This window comes from Hyaena hyaena, unplaced genomic scaffold, assembly GCF_003009895.1.
Source record: "Hyaena hyaena isolate Hyena2069 unplaced genomic scaffold, ASM300989v1 scaffold_95, whole genome shotgun sequence".
In the NCBI taxonomy this organism is placed as follows: domain Eukaryota; kingdom Metazoa; phylum Chordata; class Mammalia; order Carnivora; family Hyaenidae; genus Hyaena; species Hyaena hyaena.
This window is the reverse complement of record NW_024080727.1, coordinates 69713-85082: the sequence shown is the minus strand read 5'-3', so window position 1 is coordinate 85082 and position 15370 is coordinate 69713. Positions and strand designations below refer to the sequence as shown.

General features: G+C 44.0%; 1 protein-coding gene across 6 annotated transcripts in view; it reads left to right on the top strand.

The window, feature by feature from the left end:
• Positions 1-7064, top strand: part of TJP1 (tight junction protein 1) — a 101436-nt gene extending 94372 nt beyond the window's left edge. For 3 of the 6 annotated variants that reach the window (XM_039235046.1, XM_039235045.1, XM_039235042.1), the window contains 3 exons: positions 621-838; positions 2885-3028; positions 5519-7064. In XM_039235046.1, the coding sequence (XP_039090977.1) occupies positions 621-838; positions 2885-3028; positions 5519-5613 (457 nt within the window). In that variant the 3' untranslated portion in view covers positions 5614-7064. The remainder of the gene's footprint in view (positions 1-620; positions 839-2884; positions 3029-5518) is intronic. The other 3 variants (XM_039235047.1, XM_039235044.1, XM_039235043.1) reach the window with 2 other exon arrangements.
• The last annotated feature ends 8306 nt before the right edge of the window (positions 7065-15370 follow it).

Here is a 15370-nt window from a genome sequence, read left to right as displayed (position 1 = left end):
AGAAGTCTTGGTAGCCTATACTTTTGAACCAGTCATTGCTACCACATCCCCTCGGCCTCTGGAATCCTTTGTGTACTAAGAGAATATACTGTTTTTTTCATGGGTGCTTGGGTTGTACCCATACCAAAGTATTGTGGAAAGCTTTGACAGCATGGGCCATAAGTGTGCACGCTCAAAAGCCGAGGGAGATAGAGAACGTAATTAGTACTTAACAGGTCTGAGATGCTGTCACTTGTAAGATGCACCATTGTCTTACGTATCACTAAGAAGGAAAAAAAGTGCCACCATTTAAACTACAGCTTGCCATCAGTTTTAAAACACGAATTACATGGATGTTAAAATGAGCTGCTTAAAACCAGCGGACTGTAGTAGTAGTTGGGTGAATAAGGAATCAGGCTTTGTACATTCAGTAATGAAGGGGAATTGATTAGTTATCTTAAAAAATGAAATCGATTTCTCCAGGAAGAATATGATTTATTATTCCTGTGAGTAATATGTGTCACCAAAAACTTACCTTCTTTATTAAATGGAGAAATAAAATGAAACCACCTGTTAGAATCATAACAAAAACTTTGGTGTATTGTTGAGAGTTTACTCATTAGCTGTTTCTGGACTCTCAGCCCTTCAGCTGTGGAAGAAGATGAAGATGAGGATGGTCACACCGTGGTGGCCACAGCCCGAGGCGTGTTTAACAGCAACGGTGGGGTGTTGAGTTCCATAGAAACTGGCGTTAGTATAATTATCCCACAAGGAGCCATTCCTGAGGGAATTGAGCAAGAAATCTATTTCAAGGTCTGCCGAGACAACAGCATCCTCCCACCTTTAGATAAGGAGAAAGGTAAATATATTTATTGTCCTGCTTAGTTTTTAATAACTTGGGTTGTCCTTTGTGCTCTTCAAAGCTTGTAGTGCTCAGTTGAGAGGATAATCTGTACCCCTTTTCTGCTTTGCCAACCCCAGCACATTTCTCCCTTGGGGAAGGCCTGTCCAGTGGACACTGGAGGGGGGTGCCCTGGGTGGCATCACAGGCGGGAAGGGGTGGCCTACAGAAAGGCCAAGCTGGTCGAGACCTTCCACACGGTGGGCCTTACTTTCCTTTTTTTTCTTTCTTAAATAGTTTATTGTCAAGTTGGTTTCCATATAAAACCAAGTGCTCATCCCAACAAGTGCCCTCCCCCATGCCCATCACCTCCCTTCCCCTCCCCCCCCACCCCCATCAGCCCTCAGTTTGTTCTCAGCATTCAAAAGTCTCTTATGGGTTGCTTCCCTCCCGCTCCCCAACTATTTTACCCCTTCTTCTCCTCCATGGTCCTCTATTAAGTTCCTCCTACTCCACCTATACGTGCAAACATATGGTATCTATCCTTCTCTGCCTGACTTATTTCGCTCAGCATAACACCCTCAAGTCCTATCCATGTTGCTACAGTGGCCTGATTTCATTCTTTCTCATTGCCATGTAGTATTCCATTGTATAGATAAACCACATCTTCTTGGTCCATTCATCAGTTGATGGACACTTAGGCTCTTTCCATGTTTTGGCTATTGTTGAAGTGCTGCTGTGAACATTGGGGTACATGTGCCCCTTTGCATCAGCACTCCTGTATCCCTTGGGTAAATTCCTAGCAGTGCTATTGCTGGGTCATAGGGGAGTTCTGTTGTTAATTTTTTGAGGAACCTCCACACTTTTCCTGAGGGGCTGCACCAGTTTACCTTCCCACCAGCAGTATAGGAGGGTGCCCATTTCTCCACATCCTCGCCAGCATCTATAGTCTCCGGATTTGTTCATTTTAGCCACTCTGACCGGCGTGAGGTGGTATCTCAGTGTGGTTTTGATTTGTGTTTCCCTGATAATGAGGGATGCTGAACATCATTTCATGCGTCTCTTGGCCATCTGGATGTCCTCTTTGGAGAAGTGTCTGTTCATGTCTTCTGGGTGGGATTTACTTTCACTGTGAAGGTGACAATGATGGCAGATGACTGGCTTTTGGGCATTCCTCCACCCGTTTGCTAGGTGGTCTTAGCTGACCTCACCAAATCTATCTTTGTGTCTTTCACCCCTTCCATGTCTAGAGATGGGTTAGGCAACAGGCACTCAGAAAGGCTTTGCTCCATGCCTGTCATGTGACTGTAGGACAGAAGCTTCTTGGGGCAGGTGCTCGTCACCCCAGCTCTAGCACTAGTAAGAGCTCAACAGAGTGAATAAAATATCCCTCTCAAGTGTCACCATGTGTGTTTCTGAATTTAAGGAATCCTGGAAAGCTGTTATTTTTCATAATCTTCCTGGATTTGTCAGGATGATACGATGAACTATGTGACTACTTCTTTTGGCTTCTTAGCAGTTGCTTTACTTCCTTAAATATGTTACTTTAGCTCATTTTCTTATATTTTGCTGGAACGCTAACATATGTTGGCCCTGTGTGAACCTCTTAATCCAAGTCTATAGCAAATACAACATTTAAAATGTAAGATCTAAGTAACATTTACAAAAAGTACATTTGAATATATCTTACAAGAACCCCATGATCGAATGCTGTAGCCACCAGCTACCTGTGGTTATTATGAATTGAAATGTGCTGGAAGTATAAAATAAACACTGATTTCAGAGATTTACTATATTGGTTACATGCTGAAATAATAATGTTTTGACATATTAGGTTATATAAATATTAAAAAGTTTATGTCCCTGTTTTTTCTTAATGTGGCTACTAGAAAATTTTAAATTACACATGTGTCTTGCATTATATATTTCTTGGTCACTGCAGCTGTGGAGGACTAATTGCATTTGGCTTTAAAGCATGTCATTAGAAGGGAGGGTGAGGAGAACTGTGGGCTAGAAGGAAGATCGTCATCTAACCTGTCACTCCCACCCCCTCCTTGACTGCAGGCGAGACACTGCTGAGCCCCTTAGTGATGTGTGGGCCCCATGGCCTCAAGTTCCTGAAGCCCGTGGAGCTGCGCTTACCACACTGTGCGTCCATGACTCCTGACGGTTGGTCTTTTGCTCTAAAATCATCCGACTCCTCGTCGGGTATGCTGTCTTCACTCTGTCCTTTGGGGGCTTTGGGTACTGTCATTGATTAATCCCTGGGCTGTTGGAGCTCCACATGCTGTTCGTTAGCACATCTCTCCCTCTATTCCTGTGGCCTTGTAGGCATCACCAGTGTTTTGAAATTTCTTTGTGTTCCATATATAAATGAATATGGAAAGGTACAGAAGTTTCTGCTTTTTAAACAATGATGATTTGGCCAAAGGTTGGCATTCTTGGTGTTCAACAAAATTATTTGTTCTGTCGAAATTTTTAAGATGAAGTGGGAGAATTTTTATTGTTCTACATACAGAGGCGTTTCCATCTTCTTATTAAAATGATTCCTTTATGTAATAATTTCTATTTTTGGTTACCACTGTTTAATTCCTCAATCTACAAAGTATAGACACCAGAGAAATTTGCAAGACAAAAAATACCTTCCACTGGGATCATACTTGGCCACGGTTTTCAGTGTAAAACCCTGAATAACTGCTGTTATACACACTCCTTTTAAATGGCTTTTTTTTGCTTTTAAGATCATAATTTCAAAGCTTCCATCGCATTTTCACATCTCTCACTTCCTTGGGTGACTACATCAGTTATCAGTTGAAACATTCTATATTTTTTGATATAGATCACTTTAATTAAACTTAATATAGAAAAATAAGAATTTAAAGTTTTGCTTTTGAATTTTTAGTAAATTAGTAAAACATAATGTAGTTTTAATATGAAATAGAGTTTTAGGGCATGAAGATTATAGAGGAATATACTTTAATACTACCCAAGATTAAAAATTATATATAAATATGCATTTTCTGATATCTACATGTACACCATTTTCTGGAAAAAGTTAATAAATTTATTTTAACACACTGGATAGTAAAGCTGTTTCCTCAGGGACTGCACTGAGAAGCATTTTATTAGCCTAGGTTGAATTAATGAATTAACATTAATAAAGCTGCATTTAAAACATGATACTCTGGAAGTCAAGTTGTAGCATGAGCTCTGGTTGTTTTCTAGACCTAATTAGGATGAAAATCTTTAAAGTAACTGTCTATTTTAGTTACTTGTTTTAGAAATGATTTTTTCCCAGATAATATGTGAAGCATAAATTATCAATTTGTTATTCCTGTTTTTTATGCCACAGAACAAAAGTTATTTTATTAGATTGAAACAACTTTTTCCTGTGTTAAATTTTGAGTGCGTTGACATAGAAGAGAAATGTACCTCTGTGTAATCCCATATGGCTCTAGAATGCTTTGCTACTATAAATTTCTGTTTAGAAAGTCAGGGGTAGCTTTTGATAACTACTGACTTAATCCCAACAAAAATTAGCATACTGGAAAAAAACTTGAGCCTGAAATTAAGATTTTTTTTTTTTAACTTCCAAAGAGTTGTCCTCACTCTACCTCATGCCTGAGCAGTCTGTTCTCTTCAGTACTGCACAAGCCCATAGAGATCTGTGAAGTTAGATAACTCGGTTTTAAACTGCTGAGCCGATCCTGACTCAGAGACCATTTCACTGTATGCAGGGTCTCTCAACCTTGGCATAATGTGGACATTGTGGCCAGATGAGAATTCTTTGTTCATACGGGCTGTCCTGTGCATACTGTGCTGTGTAGCAGCATCCCTGGCCTCTGCTCACCAGATGGCAGTCGTGACAGGCAAAACTGTCCACAGACATTGTCCCGCGGAATCACTCTCGGTTAAGAACTATTGTGTAAGGGAAGCAAAAGTCAGTAGCTTCAAGTATCCCTAACCTTGGATACCACAGAGACATACCGTCATCCCAGCCTTCTTCACACTTGTTGTCCACTACTGGGGCTCTTAGCTTCAGCTGCAGATCTCAAATCAACAAGAGCTTGTTAAAAATGAAAATACCCAAGCCCTGCTTCAGACTCAATAGTCAGTGAATTTTCAAAGCTCCGTGAATGGTTTTGTTGTACAGCCAAGTTTAGGACTGAGAAGTTCTTGGTCCAGACTTGCTGATTTGGGGGGGCGGGAGGGTAAAGGGAAGGAAGGGTCTTCCTTTCAGAAGGAACCAAATTCTGCAGAATTTTCAGGCATTCATTCATTGGTCTGTAGTTGAGTGTGAGAAGTATATTCTCATACTCAATTCAAATGGGTCCTAACTTTAAGAAGTGCTGTTAATAGTTCTGTGGACCTGGGCACTGGAACTACCCCAGGCATATTTGGTTGCCCCAAGTTTTATTCATTGTTTGAAAAGGCATGGACTTGAAAACATAAAGAATAAAGGAGAAATCTGAAACCACTTTGGATTCTAATAAGGATTATGATTCTAATGACTCCTTAGCAGCCAGTGGGTCTTCATTAGAATATAGCACATAGAGCTTTGATACAAGTGCATCTGCTGAAGAACGAGAAGGTGGTTGTGTGGGAGTATACGTGTTTATGATTGCCCCATGACTGCAGACCATTAGGGCTGGCCCTTTAACCAACCTCAGTTGACATGAACTTCTTTTTCTCTCATAGGTGATCCTAAAACCTGGCAAAACAAGTGTCTTCCTGGAGATCCAAATTACCTTGTTGGAGCAAACTGTGTTTCTGTCCTGATTGACCACTTTTAATTCTTAAAATATAGGAACTTGATTAAATAATGTGAAACTGGGTTAAACTTACTAAATCTAAATGGAAGCACTCTATCAAGTATTATACTTTTCTTAGAATCAATACTGCAATTTGTTAGTATTAAGCATTCTGTTTGAACAGATGAAGATTAGTGAGCATGCCCCTGCACCGTGGTCAGAACACATGCTGCAGACTATGTGTTTGTGATTGAAAAGCTATTGGTATTGGCTGGAGGGTCAAAGATGGTTTGCTCTGTAATGATTTTTGTACTTTTTTATGGTCACTGCTTAACTTCACGTATTGATTTCCGTTAAAACACCAGCCAGTAATGGGGTGCATTTGAGTTCTATTCTTTCCAGAGTACACTGTTTCAAACTTTATTATGGCCCTGGCCTAGCATACTCATTTTATTTTATTATGCATGAGGTAATATGCACACATTTAAAAAATGTACCTGGAACCATATAAGCCAATGTAGTAGATTTAACAGAAATGTACAGCAAGGGGAGTTTATAGCTCTTTTTGGCAGGGGGTGGGGGGCGTCAAGTGAAGACAGTTACTTACTGTATATGAAAACACATTTTTTTAGGGAAGGACACCAAAGCATGTGAGACTGGTTCTGTGGCTTCTTTGGATCTATAAATTAACCATATCACCACAGACATACTAACCAGCAGGAATGCCTTACCCTCATGTTTTTAATTCTTAGATCATTCTCTCTATGGATTACTAAGTTTTTATGGCTTTTGTGCACATCTAGATACTGTATCATGAAAAAGATTGAGTAAATTGTGGATTTGTTGGTTTCAGAAATGTATAGTCACCCAGAAGAAAATAATGGTGTGATTGGGGATTTTATTTTCTTCCTCCAAGGGGCAGTGGTGGTTTTCTGTTCTTTTTGGCTATGCATTTGAAAATTTTGATGTTTTAAGGATGCTTGTACATAATGCGTGCATACCACTTTTGTTCTTGGTTTGTAAATTAACTTTTATAAACTTTACCTTTTTTATACATAAACAGAACCGAGTTTCTTAAGGCTACCTTTGTATTTCTCTCCTGTACCTCTTGAGCCTTGAACTTTGACCTCTGCAGCAATAAAGCAGCATTTCTATGACACCTACAAGGTCATTTTTTTTAAGAAAAAAAGAATGCACAGAGTTGTTACATTTTTAAAAATGCTGCATTTAAAAAGATACAGTTACTCAGAATTCTCTAGTTTGATTAAATTCTTGCAAAGTATCCTGACTGTAATTTGTGATACCATGCTGTGCCCTAAAGTGTATTTTTTTACTAATAGACAATTTATTATGGCACATCAGCACGATTTCTGTTTAGATAATACACCACTACATTCTGTTAATCATTCATTAGGTGTGACTGAATTTCTTTTGCAGTTATTAAAAAAAATCTCAAATTTCTAAATCTGCAGAATAAAACTTTTTAAAATAAAGTGCTGGTTTGGTCTGTTTCCCCATGATTTCTAGTTTCATGCAACTTTATAATCCTGTGTAAAGTCCTGCACACTGGTGCACATCACCTGGTCACCTCCTGCCATACCAGGTGAGGTGTCTGCAGAGTGCGATCCGAGGCCTGGGCGTCCCGATGGGTAAGCAGTGCCTGTCACTGAAACCTCGAAACAGAGGAAGGGGAGAAGGAGGCTCACTGTAGAGTTCTTGGCGGTGCTTCCACTGCATCTGTAAATATACAATATTTGTGTGTGCATTTGTGTCCCTTAAGACCCATTTGTATATAGCTTTGTGTCCTGCTTTTTCCCAAAAACATAACATGGACATTTTCTTAATGTTGTAACATTTGGGGGTAGAAAATGATTTTTAATGGCTATAAATATTCCATCATGATTGCTATATTTATTTAACCACCACCCGTATTGACATAGAGGTTGTTGCTAGAAAGTGCACATCTGTGTAGATTTGGTCTATTTTATTTCATCTTTTTTATGTTACAGTAAAAGTATCCATTTTAATGTATAGTTCTCCAAAATTTGACATAGTTTCATAACAATTATTACAGTTAATACATCAAACAGTTTCATGATCCTCCAGAAGTCCATTGTTTCTCCCCCATTGTACCAACGCACATTATTACCGCGCCCCCCCGCCCCCCCCACTTCTCCAGCCCCTGGCAAGCAATGATTTCTGCCCTATGGTTTCTCCTTTTTGAGGGTGTTCCATAAGTGGATCCTGCAGTATATAGCCTTTGAGTCTGGCTTCTTTAACTCAGCATAAAGCATTTGAGATCCATTTATGAAGTTGCAAACATTAGTAGTTCTTTGTTGTTGCTGAGTCGTCGTTGCTGATGTGAGTGCACACATCCCTGGGTGAACTTTGGAGCTGTTTCCAGGTTTAGAGATTATGAATAAAGCTGCTACGAACTTTTGCATATAGGTCTTTGTGTGAACATAAATTGTCACACATCTAGGCGTGGGATCACTGATTCCTATCTTGTGAACATCACAAGAAACCGCCATCCTGCCCGCAGGAGCCCTGTACTGTCGCGCATCGGCCACCTTCGAGGGTCCGCTGCCTCCACGTCCTCAGCAGCAGTTGCTGTTACCAATATTTGTGTTTAGCCACTCTAATGGGCAGTCTCCTCATGGGTTTCATTTGAGCTTCCCTGATGACTCGTGATGTTGAGCATCTTTTTATTTATCTGCCATGCTTTTCTTTGATGAGGTATCTATTTGCATTTTATCTCATTTTAGTAAATTGCCTTGTTTCCTTATTGTTTTGAGAGTTGTGCACCAGCAGGTGAGGCTTAGAGAGGAGGAGACAATCCCAAGCCGGCTGCTTGTCATCAGTGCAGAGCCCGATGCAGGGCCTGAACTCACGAACCATGAGGTGATGACCCGAGCTGAGACCAAGAGCCGGGTGCTCAACCCATTTGAGTCAGCCAAGCGCCTCAAGAGTTCTTTACATAATCGGGGCGCCTGGGTGGCTTAGTCGGTTAAGCGTCCGACTTTCGCTTAGGTCATGATCTCGCGGTTCGTGGGTTTGAGCCCCGTGTCTGGCTCTGTGCTGACTGCCAGCTCAGAGCCTGGAGCCTGTTTCAGTCTGTGACTCCCTCTCTCTCTGACCCTCCCCTGCTCACGCTGTCTCTCTCTCTCCTAGAAATATATAAAACTTGAAAAAATATTAAAAAAAGTTTTTAAAAAAAGTTCTTTACATAATCTTCCTGCAGATTCATTATGAGATGTGTTTGCCAATATTTTCTCGGTTCGTTTTCTTAATAATGTCTTTTGAGGAGCATAGTTACTGATTTTGACAAAGTCCAGTTTATTTCTTTTGTAGATCAGGCTTTTAGTGTCTTATCTAAGAAATCTTTGCCTAATCCACAGCATGAAGAGTTTTCTGTTTCAGAAGTGTTCGTTAGCTTTAGGTTTTACATCTATGTCTGTGATCCATTTTGTTTTAATTTTATACGTAGTGTGAGATCTACATGCCATTTAATCTGTTCTCTTTTATTTTAATTGAAGTATATTTGGCACACAATGTTAAATTAGCTGTTCAGGTGTACTGGTCTTTTTTGTTTTAAATGTGTCCCTATTGTGAACGCAGACCACATACACAAGGCCTAAACAAGACTGCGGGTTTCCATATATATCAGCTAGTGACAGGAACAGAATTTCACACGTCTGTTGTTTGTACCTGCCTGCCTGCCTTTTCCTTAGTGCATGAATGTCAGGCAAGGTTTATGTACCTGGAGCTTTATCATGTTTATAGGAGTAAGGGCGTGGTGTCCCTCAGACCACCTTCCTGTATCACTGAGCATCATACACTGAGATGACTCAGAGGGTCGGGTTCTGGTGCCAGAAGGCTGTTTTTGCCCTTTGCCATATGTCTAACATTCTGCTAGAAAATCAAATGAATGTCCACTACGTGAGCCAGTTCCTTCTCCTTCTGACTTAGTGCATTTTCCCTCGGCATAGCACGTATCAGGCGTCACACAGGTGGGGATCCAGGTGAGGGGACGTGGGTCTCGGTGCAGTGGCTCTGGCCTGGATGGAGATGCGGTTGGCCAGGAAGGATGTGGCAGCAGATGCAGGCAAATGGGGAACCCAGGGTTTGTCGTTTCCCTTGACAGGCAGCTTGAAGATCGCTTGCTGGCTAGGAAGCTGACTCCCATTTTTGTAGAAGTGACTGGGCACAGAGGTGTCCCAAGGTGGGTCACAGAGGAAGACTCGCAGCACTCTGTCCCTCAGGTTCCCTAACCAGCTTCCCCAGATAGAGAGCTGGGAGAACCCACTGTAATATGCAAACTGACAGAACCATGTTGTCATCTCAATAAATTTGGTCATGGTGAAAGTAAGCTCAGTCGATGGCATTTTTAACTTTACGCTGTGCTTTCCTGTCAAACCACTTGACAGTGAAGGGACACTTATTCAGGGTGTAGAAAGTTTAGTGTTTTCAGAATTTACGAAGAACGTATACATTAAACTTGTTCTGATCCTATTTTGTAGGGAACCGCAGCTTTACAAATTGCCTTTAATTTCGGCCGCTCCGTAGAGCCTCCTCCGGGCCGCGGGGCAGCACTCAGCTGCACTGGGGGTTGGCGCCACCGAGCCCCGAAAAGTGTGTAACTGTCCTCTGTCCTGAGCCCTCGGTCTCCGCTCTCCCTTTGCAGGTTGGGCTTTTCTGAGGGAGCTGTGTTTCCAGTTGTCTTAGAAACCACATACCTATGAACTTTGCTAAAAATTGAGTTCTGTTACCACATTTTTCCTGCAGGAAGGGTGCCAGAAAGGGGGGATGCAAGCCAGTTTTCACTTGGTGCCCTCGACAAGTGGCACTAATGGAATGTACACGTGCCCCACACGGCGCTGCCCTTCTCTGTGCTTCGCGTGGGAAGTGCACACACAAGTGGGGGGCTTGGTGTTTGGGTATTTATACAAAGTTTGAAGTCACAATTTTTGAGATCACGACAATACCCTTCATCCACAGAGGTCCTCCTAGGCAAGCGGATTTAAAAACCTAACAGGTGTGTGTGTGTATATATATATATATATATATATATATATATGTAATATTTTTTTTTCTGAGAAACTGAGGTGGAAGGAAAGCGTAAAAACAGACGAACTGATATGTTAATAAGATACGCATGTTGGAAAGAAAAGCACAGTATTCACACTTAAAACCCTTCGGTGCCTGGCAGCTGGCTTACGTGGCAGAAACAAGCCTCAAATCAGGGCAGAGGGTACCGTCAGCTAGTGGTGGGGCTTCGTGGAGGGGACTTTGAAGCACATGGATTCCCCAGAGCATCCGGAAGATTGAGTCCCTTCCATGTTGTACGAGGACAACCTGAAGGTGAGGGTGAGTCCGGCGGAAGACAAAGCTTATCTTCAGGCCCGGTTCTTGGTGCTCGCCGAACGGAAATAGTCATGAGTGGGCAGCTGTAGGGTTTCAGAAATCCTTGAAGCCGAGTGATTTAAGTCAAAATCGACTTTCTTAGCAGACTGTTACTTCACAGCGTAATGCAACAGTCCAGGGTTTCACTGTGTTCGTCCCGAGCGACGCAGAGAGGAGGGTGGATGTGCGAATGGAGGTTCCCCAAACAGGACAGTGCCCCGAGAAGCCTTGGCCTCCCTCCCACCCCTGCCTTCTTGCCTCTGCCCCTGGGGACAAAGTTTCTCCCCCCTTCATTTTTGAATATTTGAGTAAACGTGGTTCAAGTTTGTATCAGACCTCAGGAACCTGCCCCACCCCCACCCCCCCAGTTGTGGCAACTGTTAATCTGACACATTTGTGACAGCACAGACGCTGGGAAGCATCCACGTGGGCGTCCAGGATACTGGTCCGTTCTCCCCTCAGAAGTCAGCCTTTCTCCCCTGGCCTGTGTGTGGACACTGGGGACAGAGCGCAGTACTGAGAGCAGATTGAAACCAACAAGGCCAGACCAGCTTTCCGCACGGGCCGGCCTCAACCCCCAGAAACAAACAGGCAGTGCCCCTCAAAAGTGTCTTTATGAATGTCTCCCCGGAAGTTCAAGGCCATGACCTGCAGGGTCAGAAGTTGACAGCAAGAACTGAGGACTGATGGATGGAGGGGGGAGGGGGGATGGGCATAGAGGAGGGCACTCGTGGGGATGAGCACTGACTGTTATGTGGAAACAAATTTGACAATAGACTATTTGTAAAAAAAAAAAAAAAAGTTGACAGCAAGGCTGGGAATGTTCCCCTGCTCTGGGGCAAATATGGTTAACGAAGGGTTGTGGCCATTGTCTTGAAAACTGCCTGAAACTGAATCACTAAGTCGCACTTAGGTTCCTTTTTCAAGTGCGCTCCCGTTTCTTATGCACAAATTTCTTCTCAATCATCTTGGTTAGGATTTGGAGGAAGCACAAAGTGCATTTTGTCTCAGGAGATAACACTCGAAATCCCCAGGACTGTGCTAGTATCAGGAAGCGTGGGTGACAGTTCAGGAAGGTTCTAGCTCTTTGGCCTTCAGAGAAATTCCCCAGTGGTTACCAGTTCGCAGCGTGGCAGAGGATGCCTTTCTCCCAGGGTTCTGGCACTTCTTGGCCCTGGCACTCAGCCAGACACCCTCCTCCTCTCTCTCACTCTCAGTGACCTTTGCCACCCTGAATGTGCCACACTCCCTGCCCAGCCCAGGGAAGGCCTCCCACATGGTCCTCCCTGCTTTTACCCGTATAGCACACCCGCCCTGGGACAGAGCAGTGATTATACAGCTCGCTGGGGCTCTTTGCTGCAGCAGTGAGTCCGTCCTGACATATACACTGATTTCCCCAAAGCGGAGTCTCTCGGCAGGCATCACCCTGGAGAATGGTCCGGAACGCAGCTGAGAGCAGCTCAACACAGAAGGGCGTGCATAGCACGTGCCCGGCCGACACATGGCAACAGACTCTAGACAAAACCCCTCCCAGTAAAACCTAACTGCCAGTTCCACCCAGAGCTCAAGGGCAGGTTGGAATGTCAGTGCTCATTTCCTGGTGACCCTTGGCAGCACTGAAACTATAACTTGAGGAAATTAGCAAACGGGGATGGGCTCACCCAGCCTAAAGCTACTCTGGCTTGGCTTTAGACGGAAGGACACCAGTGTGTATGGCTTCTTGCCCTGCAAAGCCACACAGCCTGCATTGAGGAGGGCTGCTGGGACTGCAGAAGAATCTGGAGAGTCCGTGTGGACAGGGGTCGCGAAGTCACCTTCCAGCTCCACTGCAGTATTTGAGGGAAAGTCACGCAAGACCAGCCAGCCTTTGTGAAAATGACCACGTGTTAACTCTAGGCACCACTGGGTCCACAGACTGCAGGAAGGGGCTCATTCTGGAGTCTGTGATGGACGGGAGGATCTGGGCCCTCTGCCACGTAAAGAGAGGGCAGCATAAACAATCCGCACACGCTCAGCCTTTGCACGAAGAATTTAGAGCCTAAATGGTTTTAGCTTTGGACGGCAAGGAGGGACTTAAAGTCATTAAAGCCAAAATGAGTGTTTAGGAAAGTTGTCAGGTTGTAAATGGGTAGTCGCATTTCCCACTTGCCTTTGCAGCGATGCCAACAACTGGGACCCACAGGAAGGTTCCTTTCCTCCAGCTGCCAGGTGATCCATCCATCTCCCTGGACCTATGACCAGATCACAGGCTGAGGGCCCAGGCTCCTTGTTTGTGGAATGACTAGGGATGTTACTGGTGACCCCTTTAAGAACACAATCCTGTTTCCAGAAGGCGAGAGAAACCTCCCTTCCGGTGCATAACTGATTTGGCAAGAATTCTGCCTACTCAGCTGATAATCTGTGGAATCATAACTTTTTTATTTACAGAGGTGCTGCCCCACCTCCCCATTTTCTCCACCTTATTTTATATTCAAGAGCAAGAGGGTGCAGGAAAAATGACGAAGCAGCCTTGGTCCGGTCCACCCTGGGCAGAATGGTCAACCTGCGCCTGGCCGGGGCCAGAGGGCCTGGCCCATCCCGCCGTGACAGCAGCCATCTTTCTCAGGCGGCCAGGCTGCTGCTTTCCACATGATGACTTTCGCCTCCTAGATGAGCTTTTCTGCAAACATTATAATTCTTGTCAACTTACTGCAATTTGAATTTCATGGCAGTTCTACATTTTATGCTAAAATTACTCATTTTCCCCCATTGCGGCAGGATGATGAATACTGTACAGATGGCAACTGCTACTGTTCTCATGAGCCTTGCAATTAGGAAGCAAACGGTAAAAACTCCAGACTTGTTACCTACTGAACGATTTCCAAGTTTGAAATGCACTGGAAAGAAAGAGTTGTCGCCAGCCCCGCTGGGAAGGGAGCAGGGGTTCATGAGGACAGAGTCCTACCCTGACCAGGCAGGGACTCTGACCTTCTGGGTCTGGGTCTTGGCCTCTCTTCCTCCTCCTTTCCTTCCTTCTGTCCTTCTTTCCTTCCTTCCCTCCTCATTCCTCACCTCCCCCGCCCCCTCCTTCTCCCTCTTCTTCTTCTCTTCACCTTCTTTTCTGCCTTCTCTACATTCTGGGCTTCCTGAGGAGATAAACGACCATGGTACTCAGGGCAAATGACTTTGGTTTAACCAACACCGCTGACCACGTGCAGGAGCCCTTGCGTGATCTGATGGGAGAGGCCAAGGCGAGTGATGTGTGGCCCTTGCTCCCACAGCGAGAGGTGAGCTGCGCCCACAAACACCCATTCCTGCAAGGGCCGGCCTCTCCTGCTTGCACGGCCACCAGCAGCCCTGATGCCGTGGCTCCATCCGTATCCCCCGGGGCGCCTCCACAGCCCCACATGCCAGCGCACTGCTCTTGCTGCAACGTGGGACGGCAGGCTGGCCTCTCCAACCTGCATTCCACTCGAGCCAGAGCAGCTTTCTACACTGTAGCTCTTCGGCCTTCTTCTTTGTCCATGTCCATTGTCCGAATCCTACCCCTTCTCCTTGGGGTCCCAGCGCCGGGCTTGGCTCAGCCTTCCTGGCTGCACCCTGGCTCCTATGCAGGAAGTTAAATTACCTGTTGCTTATCACTCATCTTGAAAGTGGGGACTTCATCTCTATCCTCACATTTATTTATTTAGTTTTTAATTTTTTTTAATGTTTATTTTTGAGAGAGACAGAGCATGATCAGGGGAGGTGCGGAGTGAGAGGGAGACACAGAATCTGAAGCAGGCTCCAGGCTGAGCTGCCAGCACAGAGCCCAATGCAGAGCTCAGACCCACGAACCCCAAGATCATGACCTGAGCCTAAATCAAGAGCTGGACGCTTAACCAACTGAGCCACCCAGGTGCCCCTCTTTTAGATTTTCTTTTTTAATTGAAATACAGTTGACATACAATGTTGTAATGGTATTGGGTGTACAACATAATGATTCGATGAGTCTAAAAGTCACTCAGTGCTCATCTTGATAATTGTAGTTATCTGTCACCCTACATTATTGACTATTGACTATGTTTCCTATGCTGTGCTTTTCAGGACCATTATTTGCAATAGCCAAGATAGTAGAGATAACCTAAATGCCCATCAGTAGATGAATAGATAAAGATGTGGTGTGTACACACACACTCATACACACACACAAACACACACGGTATGGAATATTACTCAGCCATAAAAAAGAATGTGATCTTGCCATTCACAACAACATGGATGGACCCAGAGGGTATCGTGCTAAGTGAAATAAGTCAGAGAAAGAAATACCACATGATTTCACTTATATATGGCCTCTTTTAGATATTTTAAACACAGTTTTATTATGAAAATTTTTAGGCATACAGAAACGTCAGAATAGGGTAATGATCTATAT